We start from the raw sequence: 25,558 nt of genomic DNA, 5'->3' as shown, positions 1-25,558 counted from the left end.
CAAAACATAGAGATTTTGGGTCCATGGCCTGAAAACTCCCCAGATCTTAATCCCACTGAGAACTTGTGGGCAATCATCAAGAGACGGGTGGACAAACATAAACCAACAAATTCTGGCAAAATGCAAGCATTGCTTATGCAAGAATGGACAGCTTTCAGTCAGGATTTGGTCCAGAAGTTGATTGAGAGCATGCCAGGGAGAATTGCAGAGGTTCTGAAGAAGAAGGGTCAACACTGCAAATATTGACATGCTGCATTAACTCATTATAACTGTCAATATAACCTTTTGGAACTCATAATATGATTGCAACTATATTTCTGTATGTGATGTAAACATCAGACAAATACAATTAAAAACCAGAGGGTAACAGATCATGTGAAAAAATAATTTTGGTGTCATTCTCAAAACTTTTGGCCATGACTGTATGTGATTCCTGCTGAGATGCACTTATAGAAGCTATATAGCCAAGTATATTACACAAGGTATTGTTTTGAAGGGTTAATATATATATAGCAAGGGGGTGAAAAAGTAGTGGAAAATCCCTTTAAGTGCAAACATCACAGTGCTGTACATTGTGTAGTGGCCGTTCTCAGGTACTACAGTGTAGATCACATTGACTTCAATGGCAGATGAGCTGCAACACACAAAATATGGCAAAGTTTCAAATAACACTGTTAGGGTTGGGTTCACACATAGGCTTTAAAGGTGGAAATAATTGATGTTTTTTGAAGAGTAATTCGCATTAGGAAATGCTGCTGTTTTTGGGAGACATTTCTGTATTTACTTAGTATTTGAAGGTATTTTTTTTAAATTTTTAGCCCTTTGACTAAACAATGTCAAGTTTGTAACAAATTTTATGAGCAATTAGCCTCAAAGAATTATTTGTAATTTTCCGTGGGCAGGTTTTCAAAATCTTGTTAGAAAAAGAACTCTTAAAAAACTCGCCCTTTGGCCAGTAAAATGAAGTGGATTGGGAAGTAAACATGCTGTGGATATGGATATGGATTTTGCAGCTGATCCACTTCAAAATCCCATTCAAAATATTTCTTATGTGTATACCCCTAGGTTAGGTTTACACAGAGTTTCCGCTCCAAATTTGACACTGTGAAGTCAAAAGATTGTAAGAATGTATGTGGAATAACTTCAAAGACTCCTTCCAAACCATTTGCAAAAGCCACTTCAGGAAATAAAAATCTCCTAAAAAAACAAACAAAACAAAGCAAAAAAGCAGTGTTTCTAGCGTGAATTTCTCTTGAAAAACTAGTCAAATTATTTTTGGCAGCCAAAAAACTTTGTGTAAATATATCCTAAGACCTCCCAGTTTTCCAAGAGACAACTAAACAACAGTAGAAAGATAAAAAAATAAAGGATTTCAGGTTGTGTCCAAATCGTGGTACCTTCTTGATCTTCTCCTGTGTCCATTTGCAGGTCCTCGTCCAGAGTGTTGACATTCACTGCGGCTGCTGCAGACTTGTCTGGGAGTGTGTCTTCAGTGGCAGGTGACTGGATTTGAGGTGTTGGTGGATCTCCAGGAGAATCTCTTGTGGCATCATCATCTTCTACTAGATAGTCTGTAGGGTCAAGGTCTAAAAAAAAAATCAGTTTGTTTTATTGTGAACAGAAAATTATAAACTATACACTGTCATCAAATTAACCAGTATAGAGATAGCGGTATATGGTGGTTGGTCTACAGGGGGTATAAGAAAGTGGACAGGCTGTCGCGTTCCTTCCTGGAGACACCAATCGTATTTTAGTACTGTTTGTATTTCTACAATGTTTTCCTGTGGTAACAAGTGTTACTTTTCCTAAGGGCTGCAGTACTAATCACTGGCCAAAAGAGATCATTGTCTTTCTTATTATACTTATATTGACTGTGGAAAGTGGGGGCACGCTGAGACTTAAACAGCTGTAATGCAACAGTAGTGTATTGGACACTGGAGAACAGCCTTGAAGAGAAGGTGGATTCAAAGAGACCAGTGGCACATATATGGTAGAAGAGTGTTAGGTAGCAATAGCTTCCTTACGTCAGTTTTCTTAAAAAATTGAGTCACCCGTGTTGCTTTGTCGTCAAACTGTTATTTTCCTGTCAAGTACTGTTTCACTTTCAGTCACAGTTGGAAACATGGCTTTGTATGAAGCTGGCGTCACAGAAAGCTTGGCTCAAGTTAACATAGCGGTATGCTCAACAGTATCACCACAATACACACACAGCCAGAAACCCCATATTTCTGTAGCATGCCAAGAGGTGGAAAGGAAGTCCCTCACCCATGGCTATTGCCCTGAGCCACATTACATTTGGTGTTGTCGGCAGAATGAGAGTTCCTTGCAAGGAGAAAAAAGGGTTGTGAAAGCCCATGGCGTATGTGGAGTAGTGCCTGAAGTTGAATGACTTAAGATGGGGCCATAAGCATGAACTCTAAGATGGCAATGGTTCGGGGACTGAGAAGGACTGCCCATTGTGGGAGTGGATGGCCCCTGTGAGCCCAAAAATGTGCCCAGCCCACTGGAGTGTCTGACCCAAAAGAGGGTGTGCTCTGTAGCCAGGAACTGGCTCAAATTAAAAGGTGTGCACTGGAAGAGGGCACGGTTTAAAATGAAATCCAGCCCAGCAGGTGAGGAACAATGAGTGCAGAGGGCACAGCCCAAGGCGGAATCGGTGAGAGTAACCTGTGACACATCAGCAAACCGGCCCTGAAAGAGGCAGAGACGAACAAACAGGAAGCGCCCAGTGAGTCAGAAACTGACACCATTTTTCCTGCAGTGTGTGAAAAGAATGGGAGGGAAAGATCTCGAGTTGTGATGGCACACAGTGACCGGAAGCAAGAGCTCAGTCTGCATGGCGAATGGAGGACTGGGTGCGAGAAGCCAAAATCTTCAGGAGGCAGTGGTAAAATCCCCATCAGGACGGGAGAGGTACTCGGCTGGGGGCGAAGGTGGTCCAGGGAGTAAGGAAGAATAGGGATTCACTAGCGCCATTCATGAGGAGCAGGAACTCAACTACCCAACCTGTCTGAACCGGCTTCAAGGGTATTTTCTACCCCAGCCCCATCTGTGACCACCGAGACCTCCATCGCTATTACCATCATGGCCAACGGCAATGCCCATGTGACTCTGGGAGAACCCATTGCCCAGATAAGGTATCCAGACCAGCTATGGAGGTGGAGACCCCAGTTACCTCAAAGTTGGGATGCTTCCAGGAAGCTGTCCTGAAGATGGTCGGAGAATAAAAATGCTTCAGAAACCATAAGACAATAATCCAGCACAAGGGAAAAAAGGCTTCATCATAAATTAAAATTTAACTTTTATTGAACCCATATTAAAATCCATAGACAGATATATTAAAATTCTAGGAAAACTGACATGTTTCGGATCTAACAAATTTATCCTTACTCATAGAAGAATTAAAATACCAGCTGTATGCCAGTTGGCCAATTGGCCCTGTTGTGTAGGAGGCTAGTTTTTGAGGCCCTTCTAAGAAGCTGGGACCGATGGACACTAGTTGAAGACTAAGAAGCCTTTGTTAAGAGGAACTGTTGTTGAAACCTTCATGGCTGGAAGAGACCTGTGTGTGGGAACTGTTTTAGGGAGATAGTGTTTTGAATGCCCCTCATGGCTGAGAAGGAATGTATTTTATTTTTATTTTGTTGAGCCTGTTGCACCCTTTTCTGCTGTTTTTTAGGGTGCTGGCGTGACTGGAGGATTTGCCCTCTCAGTGAATAACTTTGGCCTCCATCAACCATGGACTTTGTGCCTATATAAGGATTTTGCCCCTATCCAACCTTGAGCTTTGCCCATCATGGACTGTGTCCATGTCCTTAGGAATGTTGTTGGGGGTGCAGGGTATAGAAAACCCCATCGTTGTGCCAGGTTGAAGAAAAGGACTATATCTTCATTGGGCTAAGGTCCTCGTATTCTATAGTGACTTGGGCATTATGTTTCCGGGTCCTAATAGAGTAGGACTGGGTGTGCATAATTCTGGAGGAGGAAAAGTAGAAGACATTGTGTTAATTAATGTTATAAGTGTTTTTGTGTGCCGTGCATTAGTGTCTTGCAGGTTTTTCAGATGGTCGAGAATGACCATCATTAAAGAGCAGAGGAATGTAAGGAGGTGGACAGGCTGTTGTGTTCTACTCTGAAGAAACAAATCACATTTGTATAATGTTTGTATTTCTGCAATGTTTTGCTGTGGGAACAAGTGTGAAATGGAACCTGTCACCAGGTTTTTCCCATATAAACTGCGGCCACCACTAGTAAGCCCTTTTATACACCATTCTATAACACTGTATATAAGTCCCCAACCTAATCTGTATAACATAAAAAAACCTTTTATTCTACTCACCATTGGGGCAGTCCAGTCCGCTGGGTGTTACTGATCTTGTTCCCGCGCCTCCTCTCTTCTTGTAATTGCTATCTTTTTTCCATGTTTTCTCTCAGCCCTACTAAGGCCAGAGCAAAGAATTGTAGTAGGCATGCGCCAGCGTTCTTTGACCTTTCCCCGTACCTGCGCATTACAGTACTTTGCTCTGCCCTCAGCAAGGCAGAGAGAAGTTTGCATGTGCAGGAACGCAATGGAGGACACTGTGTTGATGACGTAGTATCTGTCATCCACACGAAGCAGGGAAACAGAACGGCGATCACAAGAAGAGAGGAGGTGTCGGATCAAGATCAACACCACCCATCAGACCAGACTGCCCTTTAAGTGAGTATAATAAAAGTTAATTTTTTATGTTATACAGATTTGCTTGTTGACTTATATACAGTATTCTGGAATGCTGTATATAAGGGCTTAATAGTAGTGGTTGCCGTTTATATGAGAAAAACCTGGTGGCAAGCTCCCTTTAATTTCCCTATGGGCTGCAGTACTAACTACTGGCCAAACGAGGTAATTGTCTTCCTTCTTACTCTTATAGACTCTTGATTATTAAGGACAGGGTTAATACCTAGTCAGCCATAGGGAGGAGGCCCAGCGTGTCAGTTCCTGTTTCAAAGTCAGTTAGACAGTTAGACAGATATGTTTAGCTTAGAAAAAAGACGTCTCAGAGGAGATCTCATTTATATGTATAAATACATGTGTGGTCAATATAAAGGACTGGCACATGACTTATTTCTTCCAAAGACAATGCTAAGGACCAGGGGGCATACACTGCGAGTGGAAGAAAAGTTATTCCGGCAGCTAAATAGGAAAGGGTTCTTTACAGTTAGAGCAGTCAGACTGTGGAATACCCTACCACAAGAGGTAGTAATGGCAGATACTATAACAGCTTTTAAAAAAGGGCTGGATGATTTCCTCAGTACACAAAACATTGTTGGTTATAAATGACTTAGTGACCAAATGTAGAACTGGTGGGGGAAGGTTGAACTAGATGGACCTAGGTCTTTTTTCAACCTAAGTAACTATGTAACAGTTGTTGGTGAGCCATGAGAGACTAAGGGTTGCTTTACATGCTGCGATATCCGGCCCGATATCACTAGCATGCGACCCACCCCCATCGTTTGTGCGAAACGGGCATATCGCTGCCCGTCACGCACAAAAGCTGGCACCCCCGTCACACATACTTACTTGCATAGCGACGTCGCTGTGACCGGCGTACCGCCTCATTTCTAAGGGGGCAGTCCGTTCGGCGTCACAGCGACGTCACTATGCGGCCGCCCAATGAAAGCGGAGGGGCGGAGATGAGCGGGACGTAACATCCCGCCCACCTCCTTCCTTCTGCATTGTGGCCGGAGGCAGGTAAGGAGATGTTCCTCGTTCCTGCGGCGTCACATGTAGCGATGTGCACTGCCGCAGGAACGAGGAACAACTTAGCCCCTGCGACAGCAGCGATAACTGGCAGCGGACCCCCATGTCAACGAGGAGCGATTTTGGACATTTTTGCAACGATCCAAAATCGCTCCTAGGAGTCACACGCTACGACATCGCTACAGCGGCCGGATGTGCGTCACAAAATCCGTGACCCCAACGAGATCTCTGTAGCGAAATCGTAGCGTGTAAAGCCCGCTTAAGGACACCATCAGAAAAAGAAGAGCCTTGGGTGTGTGTGTGTGAGAAGGATCAGGGAGCAAGCAACAACTTGGAATCTACAGTGGTGGCAGTGGTCTTTGAAGCAGGCAAGTGAGGGTACCCTGGGTCTTAAACAGTTGTAATGCATCAGTGGTGTACTGGACTCTTGGTTGAGAACAGCCTTGACGATAAGGTGGATTTAAGTTGACCAGTAATATGTCTAGTAGGGTGGTAGTTAGGAAGTGCTTTGTTACATCAGTTTTCTTAAATAATAGAATAACCCCTATTGCCTTGTAGTCATGTAACGGTGTGCCGGGGGGGCCTCGGGAGTCGTTGTGATGGCCGCTTCATGTATCAGGCCAACCCCCGGCACAGCTGTTACTATTGGGACAGGGGAATGTTTTGTGGGGCAGAGTGTGGATGGCAGGAGCACGCTGGCAGACTCAGGAAAACTCCGCAGGCAGGCATCAGCTGAACCAAAAGGCATTTTATTACACATAACTTCAAAAACAGTCTCGGTACACAAATCTTGCCGCGTCAAATCACAATTCCTGCCGGGGAAACTGTTCCTGTTTTCTCTGTTCCGGGGCCTTGCCCGGCTACTCTCGTTTCCTTCACCTAGGCTCACACTCCGGCTACTGCAGACTTGACCCACACACTTCTGCTTCGCCGGCTAGGCCTCTTCGGGTCCCACCTTTACACTGCTGGTTCCCGATCAGGACACTTTCCTTTTTCTCTCTCTGGCTATTTGCCACAGTCGCTCCCACACTCTGCCCCCGTTGCTCCTTCTCCCCCGTCCCAGCAGAAAACTACCCTCCTTTCTACTGAATTTTTCTACAGCAACCTCCCACCCTCCCCCTAGACTGTCCGGCTCCTCCTCTCTCCTGTACTGTTCCTATGGGGACAGCCGTCCCACCCTGACATCTAGGGGGGGAAAACCCGGTAATACTGTAAAACACAATTAACATTAACATCTTTAGCTACCCCAGCGTGGGGTATCTTCAGGGGGGGAAACTGTGCCTCCGTGCAAGGGGTCCGTCCACCACTTACATTCCTCCCCTCTTTTTGCCTTAGCCTCCCAGCAAGGCTCGTATCTGTAAGACAAAACCTAACCAGCAAGGCAATCTCTTTATAAAACTTTAAAACCTTCACATAAAAACACAACCAATGGGCACACAAGTCCGGCGCCCGGAGGCCCCCAACAGGCGCTCCCGGTCTTAGCTGGTCTTCTGCCCGGAGGCTCTCCCAGCACTCCCGGTCTTTGTAGGTAGGAAGCAACAGACAATAAGATCTCCGTAACAGTCACGGAGGGAGTCTTTGCACAGTCCGGCATCAGGCTCCTTCCGGGCTCAGTAGCTTGAACGTTGTTGCAACTATAAATCTTCACCGGGTTTTTTTTAACAATACCGGTTCTCAACACATATATGTCCATCACCTCCGATCGCTATGGTTCACGCGGGGTGGTAGGCGCGCAGCCATTCAGCTCGCTGGGCCCTCACATATTCGGAGAGGGATTGGCCTGGCAAGCGGCGCAGCCTTCGGAACGGTTCATAATTGGCCTGTGACTCCGATTCCTCTGTCTCCGGTTTTGGCCCCTCGGCCCCCGGCGGGGGTGACGGGGTAGCTGGACGGGACGGCTGGGGACTACCAACACCGACCACCGGGTGCGTCACCATACTCTGGCGAATCGCCAATAACGCCGGTGTTCCCTTTTCCAGCTCGGCTACCGGTCCTGTAACTACTTCTGGCGACACCGAGAGTGTTTCTTGGCCGACAATCTTCAGCCAGCACCGGTCTCTGCTGCGTACGTCTCCGGTACTGACATTCCTCCCACTCGATCTCCTGTTGCCACTGCGCGGCCTCCTGGGCAGTGGGCATCCGGGTCACCCCTACGGCAAATAGGCCCCGGCATCCCACTTCTCTCCGGAACTTCACTTTCTCCCCCGGGTACAGAGTATGGAGACGTTGGGGTAACCCCTCAATGTCCAGATTGACCCGATTATAAATGAAGTGATCCCCGGTCTCGTCGTCTTCTATAAACCCGTATCCCTCGGCCTGATTAAACTTGACCACGGTGCTAATGCTACACTGCCGGTCAAATTTTTCACTAAGGGGTCCGGCCATCATCTCTCTGGCCACGGTCTCGGCCAGAAGCCTTTCTTGCACCGGGTCTATCTCAGGCGGTGGGGACTGTCGTCGGGTTAGGGGCGCCGGCTTTATCGGCTCCCAGAAAAATCCCCACTCATCTTCTTCAAGCTCCGGGACATGTTGCTCTCCCGGGGCCGGAACTTCTGTGGGGGTTGGAGGTCCTACCTTGGCTGGCGTAACCACCTCCGGACTCTGGAGGGGTGTTCCCAGTGTCTCGCTTCCCGGCTGCAGTTGAGTCTTGTAAGTGGCCCGGACTTCCGTGGATGTTTCACCGGTCACGGCATCCCACGAAGTGACCCACGTAACTTTTGCGGGCCGCTCCTGACCTCCTGGCACAGCCGGTAACTTTATGGTAAGTGCCTCCTCGGCTACGCTCTGCCTCGGGCGTCCTCTTCCCAGGCTGGTTGTCACCAGCGCGCCCGCTGCAGCTCGCTTCTTCGTCTGCGTCTCCATTTTACTTAGTGCTAGCTGCTGAGTTGGCGTCTCCTGTACAGGCACCAGGGAAGGTGGAGGCAGGCCTTCCTTTCCCGCTCTTGTATACACTCCACCCCTAGCCTCACTCACCAGGTCGACCCAGCATAGGCGATGCCTCTTTTTTTCTGTAACGCCGCCCACGTCTCTAGTCTTCAGCAGCATCTTGGGGCCAGTACCTCCCCTCTTTGGGCGGCGCACTCTGCACTTCTTTTTCTTCGCCGGCCAGCTCAAGGTTTTTCGTTTGGCGCCAATTTTCCGCGCGCTCACTGTGTTCGTGAAGACGGCGGCCATCTTAGCGCCGTCTTGCGACTGGTCCAACGCCTTAGGCACCACTTGATCTTCACATTCTTGGATCGGGACCCTCCGCAGATAGTCCGGATCCTGCCGACTACGCCACTTGTAACGGTGTGCCGGGGGGGCCTCGGAGTCGTTGTGATGGCCGCTTCATGTATCAGGCTAACCCCCGGCACAGCCGTCACTATTGGGACAGGGGAATGTTTTGTGGGGCAGAGTGTGGATGGCAGGAGCACGCTGGCAGACTCAGGAAAACTCCGCAGGCAGGCATCAGCTGAGCCAAAAGGCATTTTATTACACATAACTTCAAAAACAGTCTCGGTACACAAATCTTGCCGCGTCAAATCACAATTCCTGCCGGGGAAACTGTTCCTGTTTTCTCTGTTCTGGGGCCTTGCCCAGCTACTCTCGTTTCCTTCACCTAGGCTCACACTCCGGCTACTGCAGACTTGACCCACACACTTCTGCTTAGCCGGCTAGGCCTCTTCGGGTCCCACCTTTACACTGCTTGTTCCCGATCAGGACACTTTCCTTTTTCTCTCTCTGGCTATTTGCCACAGTCGCTCCCACACTCTGCCCCCGTTGCTCCTTCTCCCCCGTCCCAGCAGAAAACTACCCTCCTTTCTTCTGAATTTTTCTACAGCAACCTCCCACCCTCCCCCTAGACTGTCCGGCTCCTCCTCTCTCCTGTACTGTTCCTATGGGGACAGCCGTCCCACCCTGACATCTAGGGGGGGAAAACCCGGTAATACTGTAAAACACAATTAACATTAACATCTTTAGCTACCCCAGCGTGGGGTATCTTCAGGGGGGAAACTGCGCCTCCGTGCAAGGGGTCCATCCACCCCTTACAGTCAAACTGTTATTTTCCTGTTAAGTACTTTCACTGTTGGAAACATACTTTTGTACTGTATAGAGTAGGATGGAAAGCTCATCTTCTGTTACTTCCTGTATTTAAATGTGTCTATATTTCTATAAGTAAAAATAACTTTTTTTTCAAAAGCTGGTGTGGTTTCCTTATCATGGGGTCCAAGGGAGCCAGTGCTGCGCAAAGTGTGGCTTAATTGCACATAGAGGTATCCTCAACAGAATCACCACAACACACCCAGGAACTCCATATTTCTGTAGTGTGCCAGGATGTGGAAAGCAAGTCTCTCGCCTATGGCTACTGCCCTGAGCCACGTTAAAGGGGCACTAACTACATACCTTAAAGGGAACCTGTCACCAGTTTTATGGCCTATAAGCTGCGGCCACCACCAGTGGGCTCTTATATACAGCATTCTAACATGCTGTATATAGGAGCGCAGGCCGCTGTGAGAACATAAAAAACACTTTATAATACTCCCCGTGAGCGGCGCTGTTCTCCGGGACCAGCGCCTCCTCTCTCGGCCATCTCGCTCCTCCGTCTTCTGAAGCCTGTGTGCATGACGCGTCCACGTCATACACACTCGATGTCACTGAGGTCCTGCACATGCGCACTACAATACTTTGATCTGCCCTGAGCAGGGCAGATGAAAGTGCCCACGATCTGACGTCACTGAGTCTGAGGAGATGTGAGTGTTGTCCACGGGACAACGCAACTGCCCGTGACCACGATCCAGGTTCGGGCCGTTGCTGACTTTAGCTCTATTCTCTCCGTGCAGAACTCTCGTCGCATAAATTGACATGTTGCAGCGCCAGATGTCAGTTTATGCTGTGGAGAAAATAAGCACAGTGGGCAGGAAATTTCTAAAAATCCTTCCACTGTGCTTGTACAGTACAATGCAGCGTTTTGGATGCAGCAAAAACACAGCGTCCAAAACGCTTGAAACCCTAATCGCAGGCATGCAGCCTAAAAAGCTAGGATGGATGGATGGATGGTTGGATGGATGGTTAGATAGATAGATAGATAGACAGACAGACAGACAGATGACAAACACATATATAATGTCCCAACCCCCTGCATATTCTAAGCTGGCATGTGGCACTAAAGCGTGTTTAGCCTTGTATTTAGCCAAAAAATACATAATTTAAGAAAAACAAAACAAAAAAACAATGTGGGGTCCCCCCATTTTTGATAGCCAGCTAGGGTAAAGAAGACAGCTGCAGCCTCCACACCGCAGCTGGCAGCTTTACCTTGGTTGGTGATCCAATTTGGAGGGCACACAAGGCTCTTTTTTTTATAATTCTTTATAAATAATAATAATAATAATAATAATAATAAAAAAGTGCCCCCCCCCAATTGGATCACCAGCCAAGGTAAAGCGGACAGCTGTGGTCTGGTATTCTCAGGGTGGGAAGGTCCATAGTTATTGGCCCTTCACAGCCTAAAAATAGCATTCCGCAGTCGTCCCAAAAGTGGTGCATCTATTAGATGCGCCAATCCTAGCGCTTCGCAACAGCTCATCTCGTTGCCCTAGTGCGGTACTTTATTACAGGGTAATATATGGGGTTGGTACCAGTTTGTAATGCAGCAAGCCCTGGCATTACTGATGTCACTACCTGACATCACTAACCCAGTCAGTAATTTAAAAAAATAGCCGACAAAAAAATTTTCATTTGAAAAAACACTCCCCAAAACATTCCGTCTTGACTAATTTATTGAAAAGAATAAAACAAAAAAGAACAAATCCGATCCACTGTAATCCATTTTGGAGGTCCCACGATGACTTTATGTTTCAGGATATACGGGCACGCTCAGGGCATGTATACACCATTTTCTGGACCCTCCATGTGAGGAGTTTGAGTGCAGTGATACTGCACTCACGCTCCCCGGGTCCACATCACACCAGTGAGAGCCTGCAGTAAGCTGTGTCCCTGCATCCAGAGAGCTGGCTGACAGACACTTTGCGCATGTGGCCAGCATTTCTTCTGAAGAAAAGGAGAAAGAGGGGGCACGGGGGTGCGATGCTGCAGAAAGTAACGGGGGAGACGGGACAAGGATCGGAGGAGACCGGGGGTGACAGCCAGACAGGGGGATGACCTGGGAGGACCTTTCTGTGCAATCTGTCATATCAGTTGGCATAAAAATCAAAGAAGGGTGACTGTGGCGGGAACACCACTCGTGCGGTGGCGGCCATTTTAGATCTTTGGAAGAGGGATGTGGATGGGTACCGGGGGGGGGGGGGAGGACATTTCTGTCCCATCTGACATGTTTGGTCAGATGGGAGATGAGTAATTTTTTAGCCGACACTGCATTAACTTTCACGTCGTCACTGTTACACGGTTTGTAACGGCGATCATGTGGCCACGGACCCGAAAAACCGACTCGGATCGTGATCTCCAGGGTCTCAGCTACCCCTGGTAGCTGAAATCCCGGAGATTTTCCGACGCTGAGGGGCTCTATACACTTTTTCGTGATCACCATGACAAAAGCGGCACAAAGGAATAAGTACCCTTTCCTGCCGCTGTTAAAAGGCGTATCGGCCGTATACATTCTTAAAGGGGATATTCATTTTTGACTTCTAGGTGCACTTTATAGGTAGGGCTGATCTTTATTATTATGCTATACAGTATATTACCTTTTGGGAGGACATCCTATTGTACCCACAGCGGTCTTTAACCTCCATATGTGAGTTTTTTTTATTTATTGTAACAATAGCTTACCCAACCCCCCCGCCATCTACTTTGCTAAACACATTTCACTGCTTTATTCATCTTGTACATTTTTTTATATTTTCATTCAATAAACTAATACATATTTTTCCTATACTCCAGAGTTCTCTCTTGTCATCCATTTTTGAGTAGTGTTTTAAATATATAATTCATACAGTACATCTGAAACACGACAACTTCCCAAGATCTCCTTCTCTCCTCATCTGTAATTTGCTCATCATGAAACCGCCTCCAAGACTTCTCCCGAGCATCCCCTGTCTTCTGGAATTCGCTGCATCAACACGTCAGATTATCTTCCACACTTGTAAGCTTCAAACGGAACTTGAAAACTCATCTGTTCAGAAATGCCTATAATCTCCAATGACCCCCCCCTGCGTAACTACCACCGGAGCTGCCGCCTCACCACCAGGCTAGAACTGCCGCCTCACCACCATGCGGAGCTGCCACCTCCCCACCGTGCGGAGCTGCCGCCTCCCCACCGTGCGGAGCTGCCGCCTCCCCACCGTGCGGAGCTGCCGCCTCACCATCGTGCGGAGCTGCCGCCTCACCACCGTGTGGAGCTGCCGCCTGACCAACACCCCACCTACTGTCTCCTCCCCAAAATCCTATAGAATGTAAGCCCGCAAGGGCAGGGTCCTCTTCCCTCTGTATTAGTCTGTCTACTGTAATTTGTATTTGTATTCTGTATGTAACCCCTTCTCATGTACAGCACCATGGAATCAATGGTGCTCTATAAATAAATAATAATAATAACTTGCAACAAAATGTGGCAAAAATGCACACAAAGTAGTGAATTTGCCCAAATGACAGTGACAAAAGGGACAGTTTGTGACGCTACAGTGTACTTTGTTAGGATCCCTTCCTGATGTGATGGTATAATGTGGTGCATACATGAAGTCTTTGCTGCTGCTTCTGGTGTCTGTTATTGTCTTCAGCGCTCACGTCACTTCGACAGCGCTGCAGCCCGTCACTGAGCTCAGCGGTTCATGTCGTCATCTCAGGCAAAGTCGCAGACCTCACTGATTGGCTGCAGTGCTGTTGGAGTGACGTGTGAGGGTTGCAGACAATAACAAACACTGAAACTGGAACACCCCTTTAATTTTTGTTTTATGAGGCAACAAGTCTTAGCCAGCAAAAAAATGTACTACTCAGTTTAATAATGGCTCCCAGATAAGGCCTCAGATAAGTTATTTATTAAGTGCCTACCTGAGGAAACAAAGCACAAAACAGAACATCGTCCATCCCATACCTCAGTCTGCTCCTCACAGGAAGACCCCAGACACTGTCTCAACCCAATTTAAGAGGGCATGTATTCATGTAATGAAGCTGGTATGATTTCTATCTAAACTTTCTTACCTGACTAGTATCATTTCCCTTTAACAGTTTATAAAATTATTAACCAAGCATTATTCTGACCTCAGTATATAATTTCCAATATATGTCTCTATTACAAAAGTAGCATAAAGTATCTGCATCCTAAAATACCAAATGCACTAAAGGTATTGTCCAAAAGAAAAACTTTTTTTTAGATAACGATTGATTAAAAATAATAAACTGTGGCGTTCCCAGCACCATTAGTGTAGACACAGAAGCGGTGTCTACACTATTTGTAAGTCAGTGATAGGCTGCAGTAGTCAAGTGAGTAGAAGAGCATGTCCGTCAGATGTGATTGGCTGCAGCGGTCGTTTCTTGAGTTAAAAACGAGGAAAACACTTCTAATGCAGACTGCGGTGGAACCCTGGGGGCGCTGGATGGTGAGTGCCTCTATTTATTATTTTTAATCAATCCATGCCTAAAAAAATATTTTACTGTATGATAACCAATTTAAAGGGGTTATCCGGGACTATTTTTTTTTTTTATTTACCAAGGGCATAAGAACTAACCTGGGCCTGTTTTGCCGGCACAGATCTCTGACCATTCCTGTTGGTGATTCTGTGGATTCATGGTGTCATGTCAACAGAGCAGCTGCTTCTCTTCGCTCTGCTCTGTTGATGGTGCAAGAAAGCCAATGTCCCACTGATTGAAAGTCGGCTCCCGAACGGCCTAACTGTAGGAGCCACCTGTCAATCAGCATGATGTCAGCAGTCATGGCCAGTTCACAGAGCAGCTCAGAAGAAGAAGAGCTGTTTTGTTGATGTGACCACTCTAAGCCAGTGCAAGGGAGAACTAACAGGTAGTTAGCAACTACTTGCATGTTAAGGGTGCTTTACACGCTGCGACATCGCTAGCGATTGCTGGTGATGTCGAGCACGATAGCACCCGCCCCCGTCGTACATGCGACATTTGGTGATCGCTGCCGTAGCGAACATTATCGCTACGGCAGCGTCACACGCACATACCTGTGCAGCGACGTCGCTGTGACAGCCGAACAATCCCTTCCTCAAGGGGGAGGTGCGTTCGGCGTCTCAGCGATGTCACTAAGCGGCCAGCCAATAAAAGCGTAGGGGCGGAGATGAGCGGGACGTAACATCCCGGCCACCTCCTTCCTTCCTCATTTCCGGTGGACGCAGGTAAGGAGATGTTCGTCGTTACTGTGGTGTCACACATAGCGATGTGTGCTGCCTCGGAAACGAGAAACAACATCAGACCTGCAGCAGCAACGATATTAAGGAAATGAGCGACGTGTCAATAAGCAACAATTTTTCACGTTTTTGTGCTCGTTGATCGTCGCTCATTTGTGTCACACACTGCGATGTCGGTAACGGCACCAGATGTGCGTCACTACTGTCGTGACCCCGACGATATGTAAAGCCCCCTTTAGTTTTTAGGTCCATAGTAAAAAAAAACATAAAATAGTCCTGGATAAACCTTTTTACATTTACGCATTGCAAATACTTGTCCTGTAAAGACATTTGTGAACAACCTGTTCTACCTTACTTCGGGGTACCACACATGTAATACACAGACATCTTAGGTCCTCCACGGGCCTAACAGCCGGGGTGATGAGGGGTGAGGCCATGTTGGAGAGGTCCTATGCTTTAATATTAGTATAGAGCACAGCTAGGTGGGGCCCTCATTTTACAATATACTGTGCTAAAAGGGTTATGCCATCTAATTTGGGTATTCGCAGAATTGAAAGTTATCTCTGTGCTATGGTTTTTGTTTCCAAACTATTTCTGGCAAAGTGGAGGTCGAGCATGTGCCTTGTTCTCTTGATCCAAAGCTCCATTATTGAATTTGAAGGGGGCTAACTTTGGTACGGGATTTCTTTTACATTTAGAATACCCTTTAATGTTGCAGTTGATAAAAAATAACAGAACTGAATCCCTTTAACAATTCCATTCTAAATGACGCCATAAATAGAATGTTACATTCCACATTCAACCACTAGGGGGCAGTGTCTACCTGTATGACTATAGTAACAAGTGAAAACCTGCTATTGTGAACTACAGGAACAGAGATGTGGGCGATTGATACAAAACTGGATTCTGATGGCTCCCACGTAAAACCCATGTGTTTCAGTAACAGAACAGCAGTACATAATTGGAGCGGCGTGACTGAAAACCCAGCAGGGACCTGAAGCATTCCTTTTAAGAAAACATTCTCATTGTGATAGTGTTATATTGAGCGAGACCTGCAGCCACTACAGTGTTTGCTGATTTTTTAGCTATATTATTTATTAATGGAGCATTGTATGTTATGACAGTTTTACACCATACAAATCACATCAGGATTTTCTAAACCCCCCCCCAAAAAAAAAATACAAGGTTATTATTTGTGCTGGGAAGAAACGTGACATTAGAAAAGGTTGCAATTGGCTGCCTTCTTACCACCGTAGAGAGAAAAAAATAAAACTAAAAAACCCCAGAACGCTCCTGATCTAATTCCCCTAGCCCTTTCTACCACCATTTTACAGCACAATTTTCGGGTCCCTATAGACTTATATGGGGTTCGGCATCCGGGCATATTCGGGTTCCAATCCGGTCCCGAATCTGGATTTTTTTAACAAAAAAAATCCGCCTGGACCCGCCGAAACCGAACATCTGTAGGTTTGCCCATTTCTATTCATCTGGCTACAGGATTTGTTTCCCAAATGCATTAGGCTTGTTTAGATGTTCTTTTGCATACTTCTGATGCTGAATTTTATGGTGAGGACTCAGGAGAGGTTTTCTTCCGATGACTATTCCATGAAGGCCATATTTGTGCAGGTGTCTCTGAACAGTAGAACAATCTACCACAACTCCAGAGTCTGCTAAATCCTCCTGAAGGTCTTTTGCAGTCAAGTGGGGGTTCTGATTTGACTCTCTAGTAATCCTAATACAACCCCTGGCAAAAATTATGGAATCACCTGGCTCTGAGGATGTTCATTCAGTTGTTTACTTTTGTTTAAAAAAAGCAGATCACAAACATGGAATCAAACTAAAATAATTTCAAATGGCAACTTTCTGGCTTTAAGAAACATTAAAAAAAATCATGAAAACATAATGTGCTAGGCAGTAACGGTTAATTTTCAAGACCAAACAGAGGGAAAAATTATGGAATCACTCAATTATGAGGAAAAAAATTATGGAATCACCCTGTAAATTTTCATTCACAAAACTAACATCTGCATCAAATAAGATCTGCTCGTTAGTCTGCATCTAAAAAGGAGTGATCACACCTTGGAGAACTTTGCACCAAGTGGACTGACATGAATCATGGCTCCAACACGAGAGATGTCAATTGAAACAAGGGAGAGGATTATCAAACTCTTAAAAGAGGGTAAATCATCACGCAATGTTTCAAAATATGTTGGTTGTTCACAGTCAGCTGTGTCTAAAATCTGGACCAAATACAAACAACATGGGAAGGTTGTTGAAGGCAAACATACTGGTAGATCAAGGAAAACATCAAAGCGACAAGACAGGAAACTTAAAGCAATATGTCTCCAAAACAGGAAATGCACAACAAATAAATGAGGAACGAATGGGAGGAAACTGGAGTCAATGTCTGTGACTGAACTGTAAGAAACCGCCTAAAGGAAATGGGGTTTACATGCAGAAAAGCTAAACAATAAAAGATGACTGGCTGAAGAGAACATGTAAATTTCCACAGTCATTGATGATATGAGACTGCATGTCAGGTAAAGGCACTGGGGAGATGGCTGTCATTACATCTACAATAAATGCCCAAGTTTACATTGAAATTTTGGACACTTTTCTTATTTAATCAATTGAAAGGATGTTTGGAGATGATGAAATCATTTATCAAGATGATAATGCATCCTGCCATAGAGCAAAAACTGTGAAAACATTCCTTGAAAGAAGACCCATAAGGTCAATCACATGGCCTGCAAATACTCCGGATCTCAATCCCATTGAAAATCTTTGGTGGAAGTTGAAGAAAATGGTCCATGACAAGGCTCCAACATGCAAAACTGATCTGGCAACAGCAATCAGAGAAAGTTGGAGCCAGATTGATGAAGAGTACTGTTTGTCACTCATTAAGTCCATGCCTCAGAGACTGCAAGCTGTTATTGAAGCCAGAGATGGTGCAACAAAATATTAGTGATGTATTGGAGTGTTCTTTTGTTTGTTTGTTTTTCATGATTCCATAATTTTTTCCTCATAATTTAGTGATTCCATAATTTTTTTCCCCTGTTTGGTCTTGAAAAGTAATCGTTACTGGCTAGCACATTATGTTTTCATGATTTTTTTTAGTGTTTCTTAAAGCCAGAAAGTTGACATTTGAAATGACTTTAGTTTTGTGCCATGTCTGTGATCTGCTTTTTTTAAACAAAAGTAAAAAACTGAATGAACATCCTCAGAGCCAGGTGATTCCATAATTTTTGCCAGGGGTTGTAGCAGCTTTCACAGACATTTTGTTTGGTCTTCCGCACCCTACCTTGACCTGGTAATTTCCACTTCTGAATTACATTTCAAACTGAGAAAAGGGCAACTTGAAAGCGCTTTGTTATGTTCTCATAGCCTTCTTCGGCTTTGTGGGCCTCACCATTTTCATTTTCAGAGTGCTAGGCAGCTGCTTAGAAGAACTCATGGCTGCTGTTTTTTGGCACAAAGTTAGAGGAGGCTAGGTTTTTAAAAAGCTGTGAAATTTGCATCACCTGGCTTTTCCTAACGATGATAGTGAACAAGCAATAATCCTAACAGGATAAATAAGGTCTGAAACCTTAGTCAAGGTTATCTGAGCACACAAATCTCCAAGGGTGTCCATTTTCCTTTTTGTAATTTTTAAAATGTAAAAGATTCATTTTTATTTTTTTATGCCTAAAATACAAAGAAAATGTGTTATTTATAACTTTATGCCTTTTAGAGATAATTTCATTAACTTGCTTAACTGTTAACAATAAAGGTAATTTTGACCAGGGCTGCCCAAACTTTTGCATGACACTCTATATGACCTTAGGTGAGACTGTACATTCTTCTCCATATGTGCCTTGCATGTATCAAATCACATGACCTCATATAGCATAGCCCAGTATTCCCAAACCTGTGGCTTTGGAGCCACATGGGGCTAATGGCCCCATGATGTGTGGCTCGCAGCTGTCTGTCAGCTTGTTGTACTATAGGGAATAAACAACTGGAAAGAAGAAATGGGGTCTTACCCGGAAAACACATGGAGGGTTAGTGTACGTTGCAATGCTCACCTTGAGTAATGAGAATCTCAAGTACTAATATCGTATGGAAATGGCTGCAGCAGCACCCCTGGAGAAGATGATCTGAGTGGGAGGTTGAAAGGGAAAAACTGTGCTGCCGTTGAAGAACAACTGATCCAAGCATCGTGAATTGGCGAATTTTTATTTCTCAACGCGCTTCAGCGGCAGCACGGTTTTTCCCCTTCATCCTCCCACTCAGATCATCTTGTTGCACTAGCAGCAGGTCTAGCAAACAGCTATGAAGAGCAGGTCTCCATATGGTGATTTACGTTAGTAGCCCCACACAGAAGAGCAGATCTCAGTGGCCATACGAGTATACTGGCCTTACATGTTTACAGAGTACAATAAGCTGGGGACAGGAAGATACCACCTGTCAGAGGACATGCTTGAAGCTGGATATGAAAGTTTATTGGCAGTGCTTGAAGCAAGAATACTGAATGAGGGTATTGTGTGAACACCTGGATCTTGATATACTGCCTTGGTGTGATCTCTGTGGAAAGCTTTGGCTGTCATTATACCAGTTATGGGTGACACTACTGCGTAGGGTGCGGGAGCTGAGATGTGGCTCACAACCCTCTCTGAATTTAACGTGACTCGCAATCCTCTCTCAGAGTTTAATGTGGCCTGCGACCCTCAGAGGTTAATGCAGCTCCCTATGTCAGAAAAGTTGGGGTCCACTGGAATAACCATTCAGGATGACCTATCATAGCCTGTAAAAACAAGCAGAGACAGGGAATGTATAATCACCAGCAGCGTTTAGCCTGGTGATTTCATGGTGGCATGGTCCCTTCGTATTATTTGTGAGGTAGCGTCGTCGGCTGCGCTGCAGAAGACACGGGATCCAGGCACCAAGGTTCACAGCACACGGTTTATTCCAAAGAAAAAGTCCACAATATTACATATGTGCCTTTCCGGCAGAGAACTCAGGGAGATGTGATCACCCCCTCACACCCGGCACACCTGCCCTTGTTCCTGAATCTATTTATCCCTCCCTTCAGCCTGTAGGGAAAACAGCATTAACCCTATAGTGGATTATCATGGAGTGAGCACAACCGGGGCGAGACATACCGGCCGTCATAGATAACCCCGGTCACAGTCTCACATACCCCCCCCCTCAGTTCAAGCGTGCGGGGTTGAACTCCTGCCATCAAACATGGGCCGCGGGACAAGGCATCGGCGTTGCCCTGCAACCTACCGGCCCGGTGTTCAACCGTAAACCGGAAGTTCTGCAGAGAAAAGAACCACCGGGTAACCCGGGCATTCCGTTCCTTGGCGGACCTCATCCAGACCAGTGGAGAGTGATCCGTCACCAAGCGAAACTGCCGTCCCAGCAGGTAATAGCGTAGGGACTCCAAGGCCCACTTGATCGCCAGACACTCCTTCTCCACTACGCTATAATTCCGCTCGGGAGGGGTGAGCTTCCTACTTAAGAAGGTGACGGGGTGTTCCACCCCCTGAACCACCTGAGACAGCACTGCCCCCAGGCCGACCTCCGAGGCGTCAGTCTGTACTATGAACTCTTTCCGGAAATCAGGGTTTACAAGAACGGGCTGTCCGCACAGGACCTCCTTCAGGGCCCGGAAGGAGTCCTCGGCCTGCGGAGTCCAGCGCACCATGACGGACTTCTTGCCTTTGAGAAGGTCCGTCAAGGGGGCTGATAGTCCCGCAAAATCTTTTACAAACCTCCTGTAGTACCCCACGATACCCAGGAAGGCCCTAACCTGCTTCGTGGTCAGGGGTCTAGGCCACTTCTGGATCGCCTCCACTTTGTTAATTTGGGGCTTAATCACTCCTTGGCCTATTACGTAGCCCAAGTAACGGGCTTCCGTGAGTCCCAACGCACATTTCTTGGGATTGGCTGTCAATCCGGCTGTTCGAAGTGCGTCCACCACCGCTTGTACCTGTTCCAAGTGGGTCTGCCAATCGGAGCTGTAAATAATGATGTCATCAAGGTACGCTGAAGCATACGCCTGGTGGGGTTCCAGCACTAAGTCCATCAACCTCTGGAACGTGGCCGGAGCGCCATGTAACCCAAAAGGCAAGACAACATAGTGGAAGAGACCCTCCGGCGTAACAAAAGCGGTTTTCTCCTTGGCGGACTCCGTTAGTGGCACCTGCCAGTACCCCTTGGTCAGGTCGAGCGTGGTAAAGTATCGCGCCTGTCCCAGCCTATCAATCAGCTCATCCACCCGGGGCATGGGGTAGAGATCAAACTTGGATATTTCGTTCAATCTCCTAAAGTCATTGCAGAACCTTAAGGAGCCATCGGGTTTTGGTATTAGGACAATCGGACTAGCCCATTCACTCCGGGATTTTTCGATGACCCCCAGGCGTAACATTGACTTTACTTCCTCTGATATGGCTTGTCGTCGAGCCTCCGGTACCCGGTATGACTTCAGGCGTACCTTCAGGTGGGGCTCGGTGACAATATCATGTCGTATCAGACTGGTCCTACCGGGCAGCTCGGAGAAGACATCGGGGTTCTGCTGAACCAACCGTCTGGCCTCTCGCCTCTGTGTCTTGGTGAGGGCTTCTCCAATCCTTACTTCCGGTTCGTCCCCTCCGGAGGTCGCTGGAGCCGGATGTGAACGACCCGAAGAGGAGGGAGGTGGGGAAAAAACAGCCATCAGGTTTTCCCGTTCCTGCCAAGGTTTTAATAGGTTGACATGGTATATTTGTTCAGGTTTCCGCCTACCGGGCTGCAATACTTTGTAGTTAACCACCCCGACTCTTTCCTTTATCTCGTAGGGGCCTTGCCACTGAGCCAGGAATTTACTCTCCGCCGTGGGAATCAATACCAACACCCGATCCCCGGGATTAAAGGTCCGCACGGTGGCTTGTCTATTGTAGCGGCCGCTTTGCGCGGCCTGAGCCTCCTGTAAATGCTCCTTCACAATTGGCATGACCGCGCTTATGCGGTTCTGCATACCCAAAATGTGTTCAATCACACTTTTATGGGGGGTGGGCTCCTGCTCCCAGGTTTCTTTTGCCAGGTCCAACAATCCCCGGGGATGTCGCCCGTATAACAATTCAAAAGGCGAAAACCCCGTGGATGCCTGTGGCACCTCTCGTATGGCAAACATCAAATAGGGAAGCATCATATCCCAGTCTTTCCCGTCTTTGGAAATCACCCTTTTGAGCATGGTTTTCAGGGTTTTATTGAATCGTTCCACTAAACCATCCGTCTGAGGATGATACACAGACGTACGCAACTGCTTGATCTGGAGTAGCCGGCATAGCTCTTTGGTCACTTTAGACATGAATGGGGTCCCCTGATCCGTAAGGATCTCCTTGGGCAACCCCACCCGGCAGAACACAGCAAACAACTCCCGAGCTATAAGCTTGGCTGCAGTATGTCTGAGAGGTATCGCCTCTGGATACCGGGTGGCATAGTCAACGATCACTAGGATATGCTGGTGCCCTCGAGCAGACTTTACGAGGGGCCCCACCAGATCCATTCCTATCCGTTCAAAAGGGACTTCTATAATGGGTAACGGTACCAACGGACTGCGAAAGTGGGTCAGGGGTGCGGTAAGCTGACACTCCGGGCAGGTTTCGCAGAACCGTTTTACCTCCCCAAAGACCCCGGGCCAATAGAACCTTTGCAATATTCGCTCCTGCGTTTTCTTGACCCCTAGGTGACCACTCATCAGGTGTTTATGAGCCAAGTCGAGGACCCGCCGGCGATACGGCTGGGGCACCACCAACTGCTCTACCCCTACGCCCCGTATTTCATCTACCCGGTAGAGTAAATCCTGCTTAAGAGCGAAATGGGGGTATCTTACCTGGGCACCAGGCAGCTGTGCCACCCCGTCAACTACTGTCACCCGACTCCGGGCATGTATTAATGTAGGGTCCTGGAGTTGGGCTGTCCCAAACGTATCTGGGGACGCCTCCAACTCCGGGATGGGCTCGACCGTCTCAGCCTCTCCTGCCAATACCTCTAGGGGCGACCTATCAGGTTCACATCCTGTCCCTATCATGGGGACCCCTACGGCAGGCGTCCCGGATTCAGGATTGTAGGGCTCAGGTCCCGGACTGACCAATATCTGAGGGGACTTAGGAGGTCCCTTCCATAAAGTCCAAAAATAGGGCAGATCCCTTCCTAGGATCACATCATAGGGAAGAGTATTAATAAGTCCCACCTCATGTTGCACCTGACCGCAAGGTGCTGTGATGGTGACTATCCCCGTGGGATAGTCTCGGCGGTCCCCATGTATGCAAACCACCCCCACGGTACGTCCGGTGGCCTTTACTTTAGCCCTTAGGGTTGATCGCACAAGGGTCACTAAGCTTCCGGAATCCAACAAGCCTGTAACCGGACATCCATTCACCTGAATTTGGCACAAGTGGGGCTCAGTCTCTGGGTAGACCAGGTCAGCGGTACACACCACCTGAGCATACATTGAACCCCGCCGGGTAACCCCACAATCCATGGGCTCCGTGGTGAGTGGACACTGGGCTTCCATATGTCCCACCCGCTGGCACCGCCAACATCTAATAGGGAAGGACACCCCCTTGACGAGTTGTCGTTTAGGGTACATAGTTTTCCGGACCTCAGGGACGGAGGGTGCAGCTTCAGACGGGACGGTAGCGGACTCCCGCACCGGTGTCAGCGGTGGGTCCTTGGCCCTAGGCTTGGAGGGGCCGAACCGCCGGGCGGTACGCAAAGTCTCAGTGTCCCGTATCAAGTCCTGCGTAGCCACATGCCGCTCTACCAGGGACACTAATTGGTCCAGGGTACTCGGGTCACCCTGTCCGACCCACCGTTGAACGGTGACGGGTAAAGTGCGCACAAAACGATCCACTACTACCCTTTCCACCATTTGCGCCGGGCTCAGAGTGTCAGGCTGCAACCACTTTTTTACAAGATGTAACAAGTCATAGGCCTGGGAGCGTACGGGTTTGGCTTCCTCAAAGAACCACTGATTTACCCGCTGAGCCCGTACATAGGTATTCACCCCCAACCGAGCCAGTATTTCGGCTTTCAGGGTCACATAGTCAATGGCGTCCTCGGTACAGAGGTCCAGGTATGCTTTTTGGGGTTCCCCCGTCAGATAAGGTGACAATACCTCAGCCCACTGCGGGGTCGGCAGCTTTTCCCACTCGGCCACCCGTTCAAACACCGCCAGGAACGCTTCCACATCATCACCCGGGGTCATCTTTTGCAACGCTTGTCTCACCGCTTTCCGGACGCTGCCGTCATCACCCGATCCCGGGGTTATTGCTGCCGGTCCGGCACGGATCGACTTGGCCAGGAGAACCATCTGTTCTTGGTGCCTTTTTTTCTGCAATTGCAAGGCTTGCTGCTGACGTGCATTGGCCTGCTCCATCTGTTCTTGGTGCACTTGCAAGGATTGCTGCTGACGTGCATTGGCCTGATCCATCTGTTCTTGGAATTTTTTTTTCCTGCATTTGCAAGGATTGGAGCAGGTGTGCATTGGTCTGTTGCTGCTGTGCATTAGCCTGAGCCAAATGCTTTAGTATGTCCTCCATGGCGTCGCCGGGTTTGGGCTGTAGTATAGCCGGCCGAATCCAGGACATGTGCTACTGGGTCACCAGGAATGGATGCTACACCTCACCGGCTGTCATGCCCGCATTCTCCACCATATGTGAGGTAGCGTCGTCGGCTGCGCTGCAGAAGACACGGGATCCAGGCACCAAGGTTCACAGCACACGGTTTATTCCAAAGAAAAAGTCCACAATATTACATATGTGCCTTTCCGGCAGAGAACTCAGGGAGATGTGATCACCCCCTCACACCCGGCACACCTGCCCTTGTTCCTGAATCTATTTATCCCTCCCTTCAGCCTGTAGGGAAAACAGCATTAACCCTATAGTGGATTATCATGGAGTGAGCACAACCGGGGCGAGACATACCGGCCGTCATAGATAACCCCGGTCACAGTCTCACATATTGAATAAAGTTATTTGCTTTAATCTGTAAGCTGTATATTTTATTTCTGAGGTAATTGTGGTTTCTAGCTGGATTAGGTTATAATGGAAAGGGTTAATCTGCTTTTCTGGTGGTAACACGGGCAGGTTATAGCGATTGGTGCGGCCTGCTGCGCGCCTTTTTGGAGTATTCCTATTGGTTTGGTTACTGTGGAAATACACTATATATAGTGACAGATGTTTAACAGCTGTGTCAGTAACAGCTGGAAGACCGAAGATTGTCATCTGTCATGCAGTCCTTACTTGAGGAGATGGTCCGGCGAGCTGGCGGCGACGGAGGAGAAGACTGGCTGAGGGCTTGCCTGGCATCCGCAGGCGAATCCATAGAAGCTGCTCCGGTTCCGGTGCCGGCGAATGCCGAGGGTCCTGCTTCGGGCGACGAGAGCTTGGAGTTCTTGGAGAGAAGCTGAGGTCGCTGAGGAAGAAGAGGAAGAATCTTGCTTACTCACCGCCACAGTCGAGTCCCAGGAGGTAAGGCGGCGGGAAGAAGACTTCAT

The 25,558-nt window shown here is 47.6% G+C and overlaps 1 protein-coding gene across 2 annotated transcripts in view; it reads right to left on the bottom strand.

The window, feature by feature from the left end:
- The window catches only part of PHACTR3 (phosphatase and actin regulator 3), a 275,574-nt gene that overhangs the window by 151,579 nt on the left and 98,437 nt on the right, over positions 1–25,558 (bottom strand). For both annotated transcript variants that reach the window (XM_075350374.1, XM_075350375.1), the window contains exon 4: positions 1,398–1,586. In XM_075350374.1, the coding sequence (XP_075206489.1) occupies positions 1,398–1,586 (189 nt within the window). The remainder of the gene's footprint in view (positions 1–1,397; positions 1,587–25,558) is intronic.

This window comes from Anomaloglossus baeobatrachus, chromosome 5 (assembly GCF_048569485.1).
Source record: "Anomaloglossus baeobatrachus isolate aAnoBae1 chromosome 5, aAnoBae1.hap1, whole genome shotgun sequence".
Lineage (NCBI taxonomy): Eukaryota > Metazoa > Chordata > Amphibia > Anura > Aromobatidae > Anomaloglossus > Anomaloglossus baeobatrachus.
Note: the sequence above shows the minus strand (reverse complement) of the source record. Positions and strands in the feature narration are given on the sequence as shown.